Source organism: Myodes glareolus, chromosome 4 (genome assembly GCF_982192425.1).
Source record: "Myodes glareolus chromosome 4, mMyoGla1.1, whole genome shotgun sequence".
In the NCBI taxonomy this organism is placed as follows: domain Eukaryota; kingdom Metazoa; phylum Chordata; class Mammalia; order Rodentia; family Cricetidae; genus Myodes; species Myodes glareolus.
Window position 1 is genome coordinate 3,889,758 of NC_142029.1, and position 15,752 is coordinate 3,905,509.

The following is a 15,752-nucleotide window of genomic DNA, read 5'->3' on the forward strand; positions in this document are numbered from 1 at the left end:
GTAGCTGGGCTGTTGAGTGGAGAAAGGACTGGAAGGTCCAGTAAGGGCCAGGAGCCATAGGAGACCAAAGAAGATGCAAGGGTTGATGGACAGGCAGGAAAGGACAACGGGAGGGTGCCTGAAAGCAGCAGTAAAAGCTAAGACAACAGCCTAAGTCCAGAGTTTGCAAAACAACAAAACACAACACTTTACACCTAGAACCCATCTCTGTATAGTACATTTCTACACTTAGATAATATTCAGTCTGTAAGTCTGTATTTCTGTTCTCCAGTTGTTATGCCTACTTGGGGAAATGGATTCTTCTGTTGTTGTTTTTAGGCATTGATCTTCATGTACAGAGAATGATAACGATGAATCTTCATGAACTTGTGGCAGATTGGGGGGCTGACTTGAACTCTGAGCAGACTACACACTTGGGAGTCTAAGTGCAGTTGAGCATGGGTGGAGGAGGGCCTTGCTACTCCCCCAGTGGCCCTTCCTCTCTTGCACATTGTTCCTGGGAGTACATATGGCAGACAGGTGGGTGTGCCTAGAGGTGATCCCAGCTGGCTGGTGATGGTGGCAGCACGCGCCTCATCTCAGCATGCCTTTCTTGCCACTGGTCCAGCACGAGTTTTCCTTAGAGCTTTGGGATCACTAGGCTGAAAAGCCAAAGGCTATGGAGTCTGTCAGATAGACATCACGTGACAGTCTCTATGTCCCCAGGGCCTATGCTGATCACCTGCCATCACAGCGGGTCAGCTGGTTCAGCTACCTCACAGAGTGTGGGGGCTCCTTCACACACATGAGGGGCAGCAGGAACCTGTGAAGTTCCGTGGTGTACCCCTGGAATAGGGAAAAGGCCTGAGAGGTGAGTCTCCACTAGAACCACCTCTAAGTGTGGAACACGAGAACCCCAGTTGCTGGGGGATGAACCTCATTGGAACTAACAAGAGGTGATCTGTTACAAAGAGGGGAGCTCATGATTTGAGGTCAAGATTTGGGATACATCCTCAGCTCAGACACTGGACACGGGCCTTGGTAACCCAGTCTCAGTTTCCCCACCTGCAAAATCAGCGGCAACTATACCAAAGGGTTATTTAATGAGCTTGCCTGGTATCTAATAATCTACCTACATCAACCAACCAATCATCAATCAATCAAAGGGTTATTTAATGAGCTCTTCAGCTCTGATACTAGACACGGGCCTTGGTAACCCAGGCTCAGTTTCCCCATCTGCAAAATCAGCTGCACCTATATCAAATATACAGATTTAATGTGTATCAATATATATACTATATATATATATAATGTATATCAATATACAGATTTAATGAGCTTGTCTGTTATCTAATTATCTACATCAATCAATCATCTATTTATTATCTATCATCCCATTATCTATAAATCGATCATCTATCAATCCATCATCATTATCAATCTATATCTGCAGAGGGCACAGGTCCTTGTGCTCACAGAAAAGCACTTGGGAAACCGGGAATGTTAAACATACAGGGTTGTCTGTTTTCTGCCGGGAAGAAATGGGTGTAGTTAGTAGCCTGGTAACCCATGCTATCTGCAGAACCAGGCCACACCCGACTCCCACAGACTTTTACATTTCTCTCAGTCATTCTTCCTCATGTTGAACATTGTTTCTCAGTCAACAGAGCCATCTTTATGGGGGAGATCATGTGTACTTTGTAAAGAGTTTCATTGTAAACACATCTTCAATTTTGTTGTACACAAGGGATTGAGTTAATTATCATTAGGAAAACTTTTTTTCCAAAAGTGTGCTGTGCTTAAATATAGCTAAATTAAACTACTCAGTGTCAGACTCTAGAAGCTTGAACCAACACTGGCTACTGAGTGGTACTGAACTGGATTTTCTTCTTGGTTTACATGGATCATTACTCTGCTGGCCATGGTGTTTGCAGAAACTTCCCATAATCTGTCTGTCTGTCTGTCTATCTATCTATCTATTTATGAATCAGTCTATCAACTATCTGTGTATCTACCTATCTATCATCTATCAATATATCAGTCTATCAACTATCTATGTATCTATCTATGTATCATCCATCTATCTATCTACCATTTACCAACCTATCATCTATCAATCTACTATACAGGTCTATCATTCATTTATATACCTATCAATCTAACATGTACCTACCATCTATCTATCCATGACCCATCAATCTGTCTACCTACCTACCACCTACACATCTACCTACAACCTATCAAGGGGACACACGCCATGCCACTCCCATCCCTTCACTGATGGCAGACAGGGATACTCAGCATCAACGTGTCTTGAGAAGCTTTAGAGAGAAGGCAGCACAGAGGGCAGAGGCAGAGTGGGGAGGCGGCTGTGATCCCTTTCTGCCGGGGTTGGCTTATCTTCCATGCTTTTCAAACTATGTATCTAGGTTTGTTTGTAAGGTAGGGGAGGAGTGTGGGGCTGAAGACCCAGTGACTGGGGTTTGGGATCCCGAGAACAAGAATGACCTGTTTCAAACACAGGGATTCCCTAAGAGATTGGTTTGAAAGGGAATCTTGTGCTGAAAATAAACAATTTGGGATCTGAAAATGGCACAGCCAAAGAGTCCAGATGGCCACGTCCAACACCAAGCTCCTGTACCATGGACAGGAGCCTCTTTACCACTTTAAAGAGGAGTAGGAGCAGAACCCCAAACCACAGGCAAACGGGAGAGGAAGAGGAAACAATGCTTTTCAGCAGCAGCAACAGAGACGGTCGTGGAATGGCAGACTCAGGTGAAGGACAGCAGGAGTGGATGTGGGTGACTCACGGCGGTGGTGTCCCCTCCTTGATGGTCCCTGGCAGTGACTGAGAAAGTTCTCTTCTCTCCTGAGTACATGGACTGAATACTATGGAGAAAGCTCTCTGTGGCCCAGGGCATCTCTGTACACACACACACACGTACCATGTGCACACACATGCATGCACATGTGTACACGTACACACTTGCATACATGCACACATACACACATACACACTGCTGCTGCTGCAGGGAGTGCAGTTTGCAGGTATCTCTTGGCCCTTACCTTTTCCAGCTCCTCCTGGATGCATACACACACACATACAAGCATGCCACGCATGTACACACATGTGCATGCACACACGTGTGTGCACACATACATATACATACTGCAGCTGCTGCAGGCAGCACTGTCTGCAGGCATCTCCTGACCCTTACCTTCTTCAGCTCCTCCTGGACATCCTGGCTGTTGCCCTCAGAAGAGAAACTTTCCTTCTGGTTCTCAGGTTCAGTCTTGGGCTCAGACTCCTGGTCCTCCCCAGAAGAAGTCTCCTTTTCGCTCATTTTCATGGCTAATTTGTACAGCCTGTTCCTCAGCTTCTCCTCTGCAGAGTCTGTGCTGGTCCGGGAATTCTGAGCCTCATTGCTGATGTCAGTCTCGGACACATTGTCTGACACCTGTGTGGAGCCAGAATCAGGAGCTAAAAGATCCTCTGTGGAGTGGGCTCCCAAGGGGAGGAAGCCCAGGGCAGTGACAACTTTCCTGACTCAATTTCCACTTTATTTGACTTTAACACATTCAACACTTGGCTAAAGAGTTTACATAAATGAGTATTACACTTAGAATATGTCTGAATCCATGATTTTGTGTACGTGGGTGGGTGGTACATGAACCATGGAGAACAAAAGACAACCTTAGCTATTGTTCCTTAGTGTCTTAGACAGTATTCTACTGCTGTGGAGAGACCCATGACCAAGGTAACCCTTATAAAAGAATGCATTTAATTGGGTCTGGCTCACAGTTTCAGAGGCTTAAACTATTATCATCATGGAAGGAAGCATGGCGACATGCAGGCAGGTGCTGGAGAAGCAGCTGAGGGCTACACCCTGATCAGCAAGTAGAGGGGGTTCATGCCTGGGTCTGGAATAGGCTTGAACACTTGAAACCTCAAAGCCCACCCCCAGTGACACACAGCAGCGAACAAACCTCCCAATCCTTCTAATCCTTTCAAATGGCACACTCCCTGGTGACTGAGCATTCAAAGATGTTAGCCTATGGGGCCATTCTTATTCAAGCCACCACACTCAGCCACAGTCTGCCTTGTTTATTTTTGAGACAGGATCTCTTTCCACAGGCCTGAGTACTTTACTTACTTCTTGGAGACTAGGGATTCTCCTCTGCAATTTGGAATTCCCTGCTGTGCACCTCAGCCCTGGGTTAGCTCTGACTGTCTCACTGGGCTCAACTCTCACTTGTCTGGAGCTCACCAAGTAGGTAATCCCCAGGGATCCAACTATCTGGCTCCCCAGGACCAGGACTCCAGGCACACACCACTGTATTTGGTGTATTTTTTTAACATTGGGGTTGAACTGTGCTGTGGGACAATGGTCTTCTACCCTGTAAAGATTTGTCACTTGTACTGGTTTAATAAAATGCTAATTGGCCAGTAGCCATGCAGGAAGTATAGGCGGGACAACCAGAACAGGAGAATTCTGGGAAGAGGAAAGACTCAGTCTGCAGTCGTCACCCAGACACAGAGAATGCAGGATGAGAATGTCTCACTGATAAAAGGTACTGAGTCACGTGGCTAATACAGACAAGAATTATGGGTTAATGTAAGATATAAGAATCAATTAATAAGAAGCCTGAACTAATAGGTCAACCAGTTTAAAATTAATGTAGATCTCTGTGCGTTTCTTTGGGACTGAACAGCTGCAGGACTGGGAGGGACAAAAACCTCTGTCAACAAAACTGAGATCCTCCTACTGTAAGACAAGTACTTTATCAGATGAACCATCTCCCAAGCCCCAAATTCATTCTTTTACATCCTCAGGTTTCTTGTGCTCCCACACTAGCAGCAGCCAGGTTGGGCAAACATGCCTGACTGTTCCACCAGCCACCCCCCTGGCAGAGGAGACCAAAAACCTTCCTCATGGATTCAGGGTGCCTTTAAGTACAGAGAGGGTAGTGTGTAGAGGAAGCAGTGTATAGGGACCCCCACAAAGGGCAATGTGTAGGGACCCTTCACATCCCATAAGCAGACAGGGAAGGTTTCCCTGAAGAAGCAATGCTTGCACTGGGGCTTTCAAGTGTTGCTGTCACCCAGCTCAAAAGAAAAAGGGCAAGATTGGTATTCCACACCTGACGGTGCTTGTGCATGTGTAAGCCATACTGTGTGACACCCCTATATCTAGAGCCCCCCATTAGTTAATAACCACACCTCAGGCTCCTCTCCTGCTTTCCATTTGGTGATTATATGCTAAGCTCCTTCTATGAATGTGAGTCTTATAGGCTGGGGAAACCAAGGAGGCCATGAAGACTGTGGCTCTTACTGCATTCTTGGTTTTTGGCTGTGCAGTTGTGCACCGAAATGTTCATTCTCTCCACATGGGACATTTATGCCACCCCCTCACCTAAAGCTCAGCGGACAGCGTAGAAGAAGAGGAAGAAGAATGGAAGCCTGCATGGGGAAGAGTATTGTAACGCAGACATGGTGTGACCACTGTACTCAGGAACCTGTGACAGACACGCCATCTTCTGGACACGGCATGACCTCTGTACTCAGGAACCTGTGACAGACACGCCATCTTCTGGACACGGCATGACCACCACACTCAGGAACTCACTGAAGCAATGGTTACCCACACAAAGACAAGTCAACAAGACCAGCCAGCACTGCAACAGGAAGCAATAACGGACCTCTAGATTAACACGGGGGTGGGAGCAGGGATGGGGAGAAGATCTCAGGGTGGGGGATGTGCAGAAAGGTGTCTGAGGGAGTGGGGGAGGGTTTGAAGTGGTTAGGACTGAGATACACTGTATACATGCATGAGACTGTCAAAGAATACACAGATATTTTGAAGGATTGAAACATCCTTAAGTCGGTAACGAAGCATGCCGTCTGGGTCTCCTGGGCTCCGTGAGAATCGGTCTGTCTATTTTTAGGGCTTCACATTTCACAGCTCTTGTTCTCTTTGAAGGAGTCGAAAGAACAACGGGAAAATCTACTTATTTTTCAAATGGAGTCAGACTCACTCTGTTTTGCAACTCCCACGTGTTCGTTGGGCATTTTACAAACCTAAGACCTCTGACAGGGTCTTTGTAATCTTTTTCTTATCTTTAGGCATGTTCTACTTACTGTCCATCACACTTATTTCCCATCATTTTTCATCTGTTATTTCTGATGAGGCAAAAATGGACTAAAAGAGCAAGCTGAAAGAAAATAGAATCTCAGCTAAAATACCAAGCTAATAAACAGAAGGAGAGTAGAATCGTCCAGCAGGGAGATTCATTTGTGAGATTCATTCCATTCTATCTTTCTACACACAGCTAAGAATTTGATTTTTTCATCATCGTAAAGAGAAGAACACTGTTGGGGAGACGGAGGAGGGCACGTCACAGCCGTCAGACAGCTCAGAAGAGGGGCTTGATGTGGAGGGACCCTGACAACTGGGAGGGAGTGGACAGTCACCCGACCCTGACAACAGGAAGGGAGTGGACAGTCACCTGACCCTGACAACAGGGAGGGAGTGGACAGTCACCTGACCCTGACAACTGGGAGGGAATGGACAGTCACCTAACCCTGACAACTGGGAGGGAGTGGATAGTCACCTGACCCTGACAACTGGGAGGGAGTGGACAGTCACCTGACCCTGACAACTGGGAGGGAGTGGACAGTCACCTGACCCTGACAACAATCAGACTGGTACAGCTAGGGAAGACCTGGGGTTCCCCCAGTTAGATGTCTCAGACTCGAGCATTGATGAGTGGAGATTACCAACAATATTAAGAAAGCTCAAGAAGAAGGCATTACATTTCCTCCACAGTTGTCCAACAGGAAGGGCCTCACCCGTCAGCACTGTGCAGTGTGAACCAGACAACTGGCTCTTGTTTTGCTGAGAGCGAGCCTGACACACTGCTCTGGCCTCTGCAAGGTCTGTGCGCCGGACTACTTGGTATAGTCTGCAACTGATAATCTAAGGCAGACGTCCACATGAGGGTGTTTACAGCAAGATCTATGAAGTAGAAAGTTTTGGAAAATCATTGACTCACAAGAAAAGAGAAACAACTGGAAATGCCCATTTGTTTCTTGTCCTGACAAAGAATCCACCCTGAGGGCCTTGTGAGATGACCAAGCTCTGAGCGCACCGGATAAGGAAGCGTTCCTTTGTCTGGGATGTGAGAATGGCTGGGAGGAATGGGCTCTGAGTTGGCTTAGGAACGATGAGAACCTTTGCCAGTGTACGGTCAGACACTCCCATGGGGACTCAGAAACACCCGGAAGACCTGAGGTGTAGGTACACAAGTTTTCCACTTTTCCTGAGACGCCATGCAGGGCTGTTCTGTTTTCTGGTTTCACTGCATCAGCTTGAGGGTGTGGCATAGAACTGCCCTCTCCTGTTATGTTAATATCACCTACGGCCCAAGGGTGTAGCTCAGAGAGAACTCTTCTGTCATGGTAATTCCACCTGCAAGCAAGGTTCTCGCCCGCAGGCAAGGTTCCTGGGTCAGCTTTTCTCTGAGCCTGAGCACGCCCACCTGGCTTCCTCTCTTCTCTGTTCAGCTGCTCTCCGACCTTGGGTGCGGCCCCCTGACTTTTCTCTTTCCTTGTTCCTGATGGGGGGCTGGTGTCCTTTTGCCCCACAGTATATATACCCGACTTATGCTTAATAAAGCTGCCATTTGCCACTTGCTCTTTGGCAGATGAGCCGGTCTCTTTGTGTGTGTGTCGTCTGTTCAAACCCCTAGGACATGCGTCCGTTCTCGTGGGCTCGAGTTAGGAAAAGCGCGCGCCTGTTTCGAGGTTCGGGTGTCCACAGAAAAGTGCGGAAGCTTACAGATGGCGTCCCTGGGTGGGCTTTGAACAAGGACTGAAGAACAGCGTTCTGCCGTCTGTGGATCCACACGAGAAACCCAAAGAGGTAGGGGTTCCCCCACAATCCGGAATCTGGCCAGATTTTGCAGTTTTGTGATGTGCAGTTGTGCACGTGTGATAAGGGGGTATTAAATGAGTTTGATTTTTAAAAGTATGGGTACCAAAAGGTCTGATCCAGAGCTGAAGGCCAGTGGGCAAATCAGCTGCTAAAATTCGTAAAGAGACTAGGTACCAAGATTAAGATGACACAGCTCAAGAGACTGTTTAGACTATTTTAAAACTCAGTCCCTGACTCTCACAAATTCAGGGAACTTTAATTTTTGCCTAAGAAAACAGGCTGGGTACAGCTAGCTCCCTGCTAAAATCTGTTCCCAAGGTTACAGGACCCAGCTTAAGCAAGCACGCTAGCAATAGCCGATGGCCATGTAATTGCGGACCTCGGGCTGAGAAAATATTCAAAGGTGTATCTAACAATTCTATTAAAAGTTTCTGAGTAACTAAAGACAAAAGAGCCAAAAAGAGAGAGAGTTTTGACAAAATAAGAGAGCGCAGCAGCCTTGAGCCCCAAGCCGTAGATGGAGCTGGGTATTACCCGCAGCTAATGAGCTACATGCTAGATGGAATATGATCCACCTGCGCGGAGGCCGACAGACCGTAAAGGGTCCGTACACAGGACTCTGACAGGCTGCACGACCGCAGCTGACAACTCTAGGAGTCCCAGGAAACTGGCGGCCTAGGTGCGGAACGCTGCGATGCCAAAAGGTGCCTGCCACAAATGGATGGGCTAAGGGCAGGTTTACATCGGAGGCTGTATGTAGTGTTATGTGAGGCTCGGAACAGCGTCTACAGAGCAAAGGCTGCGCATGCCCACGACTAGGCCAAGCCAGACACAATGTCCTTAAGCTGACAGAGGCCACGAGCCTACAGTTTTCTGACAGGCAGTTGCTACCTTTGGGCTAGCTCAAAAAGCGCGCCATAGCTGGAGAGCTGCTTCAGCAGGTTTTCGCTTCAGCAGGTTGCCTGTATCCTAGATAACAAAGGCAAACCTATAGCCTGGGGCAATGACAAACAACGTTAAGGCTGCTAGGTCAAGGATTTTCCATCTCAATAGAGAACTAAAAAATGGGTTGAATCTAGTCGTCAAAGCCACGGGTCTCCATATTGCTTAGTAAATTAAAGGCTTATATGGTCATAAAAAGAAAAATATACGGTAAAGAGAGATTCTAAGAGGAAGAAAACCTCAAACTGGTTTACAATATGCTAAAATTATATACAGGCTATAAGTTAAAGTTCTTTAAGGAAGAAAGTAGTTGGGTGTGGTAGTACACGCCTTTAATCCCAATGCCTGGGAGGCAGAGACAGATCTCTGTGAGTTCAAGGTGTTGTAGCACACGCCTTTAATCCTAGCATTGGGGAAGGAGAGACTGTGGGACTCTATGAGTTCATGGACAGCCTGGTCTACAGAGTTATTCCAGGACAAGATGTTTTAGGAGCTTATCTACAAAGAATCATAACTTCCCTCAGCAATAAGCAAGCTGCTGTTTCTCCTTAACTTCGTGCTCTATGGATTTCATTCAACCTGGACACCCTCTGCCGAGACTCGTAGACGAGATCGAAAAGATGAGGATCGTGGACTGGATCATCCTGTTGTGTAGCCAGGATGCATTGTGGATTAAGATATAATTAAATAAAAGATAATTAAAAAATGGAAAATACCCCGGGTAAATCAGAGTTAAAGAGGTTGTTGTAAAAAACAGTTGTCTGGTTTTAAATCTAATGTTTTCCTTTCTAAGAAAAGGTTGCTTACACATTTTTAGAGGGCTCTAGGCTAGAAGCGGGAGAACTGGTTTTCTCAAATCAAATTTTTGGAACGATAGTTCAACTATACCAGATTCAAAACAATCTATTTAGGACCTAAAGAGGTATAGCTAAATTTTGAGATGGTATGTTGCCTAATTTTCTAAAATTCCAAACTGTGCCAATTTACATTTCCACCAATCGTAAAAAGGTTTCTCTTAAATGTAAATTATAAACAATGGTTGATCTTGGTCATGTCATTTAAAATAAGATAAAGTCTCAAAAGTTATTTTGATTCACATTTCTCCTATGATTAAAGATATCATATTAAGGATTTTTTAAATATCTTTCAGTCATTTTAAGGTTTGTCCATTGAGAGTTTTCAGTTTAGACTTGTTGCATATATTTTAATTTATTTAATTGTTCTTTGAAGGACTATTTCTGGAGTCCTAATGTTTTCTGTATGGATTGATGACTAACAAAGATTTCCACATCTGTAGCCAGATATGTCAATCCTATTAATCATTTCTCAAAATGTTGGCGGGAGACAATGTGCCCCCATAAGGACAACAATTTTAATAATTCTATCCAGTTATGTAAGTGCTCACGTACTGGATCAGGTAATAATTTTCTGCCCCTGGAAAAGTTCCAGGCGGAGTTGATCCTAAAAGATATTTTGGGGCTGATGGTTCAGCCCAGTTCAAGACCTGCTACAATTGTGCAGGCCAATAAAAAATAATGTTTTGAGGTTGACTAATTCAGGCCAATGTTCAGGCCAGTTACAATGGCACAGGCCAATAAAATTTGCTCTTTGGAGCAGAGACCTGTAGGTCTCTAAGACCAGCCAATGTCAATACTGACTGAGCTAAGTTTTTGTTCTGAGTATTTTTTACTCCCAATGCGTAACATGGTCCAGTTCATACATTAATTTGGGGTAGAGGAGCTGTTTGTGTGTTTCCACAGGATGCAAAGCAATCCATTTGGTTCCCTAAACGTCTGGTGTGGACCGTGGATTCCTCTATTCAGAGACCTGAGGACAAGGCGAGATCAAGAGACTCCGCGGGCGCGACAGAGGCGGCGAGAAAGATGACAGATTCCTGAGAGATGATCCAGCGCCTGCCTTTGCCCCTTTCCCAGCTTCTTATCTTTGCTCTGCCTTGATCTGCCTGTTTAGCCAAGGCTGCTCTACCCCCTGAGGGGAAGCAGCTACTTCCCCTACCCTAGATTGCAGCATTGAGTACTCGCGGCGAAAACCTTACAGGTCAGACAGAAATACCATGGACTTTCAAATTAATTTAAATTCTCGATTAGATGCTTTTGTTGATCTTTACAAACTGGGTGTGGATTTTGACCTCTGCTGGTCGCTGGATAAGATTTTGCTGCTTTTCTCAGACCCCGGAATACAAAATTGCTAATTGACTTTAATTTAGTATGGTTAGTCATTCCAGGGGTCCCATTTGCCGGTGCCGTAGCCTTACTCAAAAGGGCTCTATTCAGAGCAAAACGTTTCAGACACTGTGCAAGCACAGTCTCTTCCAGGATTACTCATGTGTATGCTGAAACATTTTCACCTGGCCAATGGCTTCAGGTCCGCCACGGCCTGGCCCTAGTAGGCATTCGTCTCGGAGTATCTTTCAGCATAAATATGGCTGGATTCAATGTATGACTAGTAAGCAATGACGGGTTTATTGCACGGGGGGGGGGGCGGTCTCGCCTAAGACAAGGGGTGCGTTTGGACCTGAACACATTCCCGTAGACGGGTTTAGAGACCTAACCCAACGACCGACATGCCTAAGACAGCTGCTAGTCATCATATTTATATATATTTAAGGGGAGACTTGTAGGTACACAAGTTCCCCACTTTTCCCGAGACGCCATGCAGGGCTGTTCTGCTTCCTGGTTCCACTGCATCAGCTTGAGGGTGTGGCATAGAACTGCCCTCTCCTGTTATGTTAATATCACCTACGGCCCAAGGGTGTAGCTCAGAGAGAACTCTTCTGTCATGGTAATTCCACCTGCAAGCAAGGTTCTCGCCCGCAGGCAAGGTTCCCGGGTCAGCTTTTCTCTGAGCCTGAGCACGCCCACCTGGCTTCCTCTTTTCTCTGTTCAGCTGCTCTCCGACCTTGGGTGCGGCCCCCTGACTTTTCTCTTTCCTTGTTCCTGATGGGGGGCTGGTGTCCTTTTGCCCCACAGTATATATACCCGACTTATGCTTAATAAAGCTGCCATTTGCCACTTGCTCTTTGGCAGATGAGCCGGTCTCTTTGTGTGTGTGTCGTCTGTTCAAACCCCTAGGACATGCGTCCGTTCTCATGGGCTCGAGTCAGGAAAAGCACGCGCCTGTTTCGAGGTTCGGGTGTCCACAGAAAAGTGCAAAAGCTTACACTGAGGTGCAGAGAATGGTTTGATGTCATCAGGAGAACAAGGCTCAGAAAGAGAGCACAGAGGGCTTGGAGGGAAGGAGAAACTGCGTCTGGGTGACACTGTAGAGTCAGACAGCACCCGAGGGCAAGGAGCTCCACCCAGCGAAGCATCCTGCTGCCGCTTACACCACGAAGCTCTCCTTTCCAAGGCTGGAAAGTTATCATGATTCATGTCCGGTTCCCACATGAAAACATAAGAATTGGTTCATGATGACTTGGGTCCACATTCGGCAAAGATGGATTGAGGACCTGCTGTGTGCCAAACCCTGTACTGGCCACTGGGGCACAAAGGTAAAGATTATTCTTCTGTATTTATTGATTGATTAATTAATTGGTTGATTGTGTGTATATGTAGGCACGTGGGCATTCATATGTCTCAGCACACATGTGGAGATCAGAGAACCCCTGTAGGAGTCAATTTCCTCCTTCTACATCTCTGGGGATCCAACTCAGGTCAGTAGGCTTAGTGGCAAGCACCTTTACCTGCTGAGCTATCTTGTAGGTCCAAGATTCTTAACACATTTTTAGAGAATAATTAGGGCCTAGAATTCTGGATGGAACCAAGTTTACCCCCAAGAAAACAGCTCCACAAATGAGTATAATCAAAACCAAACCATTACAGAAAGCCAAAATAGCAGCTGCCCGTAACCCTCAAGTTCCCATTCAACAAATGCACCAGCCAGCTTCCATGTTAAAATGGTGTTTGGCAAACAGCCTTACACAACCTTGCCAAATCTTCTTCTAAAATTATGTGCGCAGACCCACAAAAGGATGTCACTCTACTGTGCCAAAAGGCAGCAGGTATCAGCTTGTTGTCAGCTAAAGGAGACGTTTTTCATTAAACAAAACCCATAAGAAGGGGCAGGAAACTAGGCAGGTAGATCCAGCTGTTCTCTTCCTTGTAAGTAGAATAATTTTTGGTTTCTTCTCTTCAGTACCCCACCAACCTCAAATCTTGGTTCAGAAATGGCAGATGAATGCACACCACAAAACAAAATAGGAAGCAATCCAACAAGCAGAACATAGAGCTGACTCTTGTACTTTGTCAACTGAGAATAAGTCTTACTTTCAATTCCCTCACGTGCTACATAGAAATTAGGTAATTATGTGCCTATGTGTGGGTATGTGCATGTGGATGCAGTGCTTGTGGTGGCCAGAAGAGGGCATCAGATTGGAGTTGCAGGCAGTTGTGAGCCACTATGTGGGAACTAAACCTGGGTCCTGCGCAAGAGCAATAAGCACCCTTAACTGCTGAGCCTTGTCACCAGGCTGTGACCAAACATTCTTAGAAGCTGACAGTGAGCTCAATAAGTCAGCGTAAGGAGGAAATTCAGTTCTTACAGACAGGAGTCATAGTCTCAGAAATCATATATAACAAATGCTAAGCCAACTCAAAATTAAGACATATATTAATGTGATTAACAACATTAATAGATTATGGAAGAAGAATCAGCCAGGCATGGGGTCTCACACATAGAATCGCAGCACTGGGAGGCTAAAGCTGAAGGGCTGCAATGAGTTAAGGTCAGCCTGAGCTACTTAGTGAGTTCCAGGCCATCTGGGTTCCACAGTGAGACAACCTTGTCTTAAAAACCCAAATCAAACTCTACTCCCGATTTACATCATTTAGGATGCTAGGAAAGGCTCCTTAGTTTTGAAAGAGTTGCTCATCTGGAAGCAAGCGGCAGACTCCACTGAACCACTGAGAGGCAGACCTGACTGTGAACCACTGAGAGGCAGACCTGACTGTGAACCACTGAGCAGCAGACCTGACTGTGAACCACTGAGAGGCAGATCCCACTGAACCACTGAGCGGCAGACCTAACTCTGAACCACTGAGAGGCAGACCTGACTGTGAACCACTGAGCAGCAGACCTGACTGTGAACCACTGAGAGGCAGATCCCACTGAACCACTGAGCGGCAGACCTAACTCTGAACCACTGAGAGGCAGACCTAACTCTGAACCACTGAGTGGCAGACCTAACTCTGAACCACTGAGAGGCAGACCTGACTGTGAACCACTGAGCGGCAGACTTGACTGTGAACCACTGAGCGGCAGACCTGACTGTGAACCACTGAGCGGCAGACTTGACTGTGAACCACTGAGAGGCAGACCTGACTGTGAACCACTGAGAGGCAGACCTGACTGTGAACCACTGAGAGGCAGATCCCACTGAACCACTGAGCGGCAGACCTAACTCTGAACCACTGAGCGGCAGACCTGACTGTGAACCACTGAGCAGCAGACCTGACTGTGAACCACTGAGAGGCAGATCCCACTGAACCACTGAGTGGCAGACCTGACTGTGAACCACTGAGTGGCAGACCTGACTGTGAACCACTGAGCGGCAGACCTGACTCTGAACCACTGAGAGGCAGATCCCACTGAACCACTGAGAGGCAGACCTAACTCTGAACCACTGAGAGGCAGACCTGACTGTGAACCACTGAGAGGCAGACCTGACTGTGAACCACTGAGAGGCAGACCTGACTGTGAACCACTGAGTGGCAGACCTGACTGTGAACCACTGAGAGGCAGACCTGACTGTGAACCACTGAGTGGCAGATCCCACTGAACCACTGAGCGGCAGACCTGACTGTGAACCACTGAGAGGCAGACCTGACTGTGAACCACTGAGAGGCAGACCTGACTGTGAACCACTGAGAGGCAGACCTGACTGTGAACCACTGAGTGGCAGACCTGACTGTGAACCACTGAGCAGCAGACCTGACTCTGAACCACTGAGAGGCAGATCCCACTGAACCACTGAGAGGCAGACCTAACTCTGAACCACTGAGCGGCAGACCTGACTGTGAACCACTGAGCGGCAGACCTGACTCTGAACCACTGAGAGGCAGATCCCACTGAACCACTGAGAGGCAGACCTAACTCTGAACCACTGAGAGGCAGACCTGACTGTGAACCACTGAGAGGCAGACCTGACTGTGAACCACTGAGAGGCAGACCTGACTGTGAACCACTGAGTGGCAGACCTGACTGTGAACCACTGAGAGGCAGACCTGACTGTGAACCACTGAGTGGCAGATCCCACTGAACCACTGAGCGGCAGACCTGACTGTGAACCACTGAGAGGCAGACCTGACTGTGAACCACTGAGAGGCAGACCTGACTGTGAACCACTGAGAGGCAGACCTGACTGTGAACCACTGAGTGGCAGACCTGACTGTGAACCACTGAGAGGCAGACCTGACTGTGAACCACTGAGTGGCAGATCCCACTGAACCACTGAGCGGCAGACCTAACTCTGAACCACTGAGAGGCAGACCTGACTGTGAACCACTGAGAGGCAGACCTGACTGTGAACCACTGAGCGGCAGACCTGACTGTGAACCACTGGAGCAGGTCACCAAGGACAGAAAGATCCCAGATCCTGTTACTGCACAGTGAGCACAGACGGCCATCACTGCAACAAGACAGGAGAAAAGAATGGGCATAAATGAGTGTAAAGACGGAAGGGAAAAGACTAAAGTGTTGCTGGGCTCAGCGGAGTGCTCTACGATTCCAGTGACTTAGGAGACTGAAGGTAGAGAGTGAGTTCAAGGCCCACCTGAGCAACTTAATGAGGTTCTGTCTCAGAATGAAGGAAGTCCAGGGAAGAGGAGGAGGGGGCGGAAAGGGGGGAGATAGCTCTGTGGTAGGGGACTTGCTAGTACG

General features: G+C 47.2%; 1 protein-coding gene across 5 annotated transcripts in view; it reads right to left on the bottom strand.

Annotated features, from left to right (window-relative positions):
• The window catches only part of Myrip (myosin VIIA and Rab interacting protein), a 183,592-nt gene that overhangs the window by 31,974 nt on the left and 135,866 nt on the right, over positions 1-15,752 (bottom strand). For all 5 annotated transcript variants that reach the window (XM_048423910.3, XM_087905143.1, XM_087905142.1 and 2 more), the window contains one exon: positions 3,198-3,437. In XM_048423910.3, the coding sequence (XP_048279867.3) occupies positions 3,198-3,437 (240 nt within the window). The remainder of the gene's footprint in view (positions 1-3,197; positions 3,438-15,752) is intronic.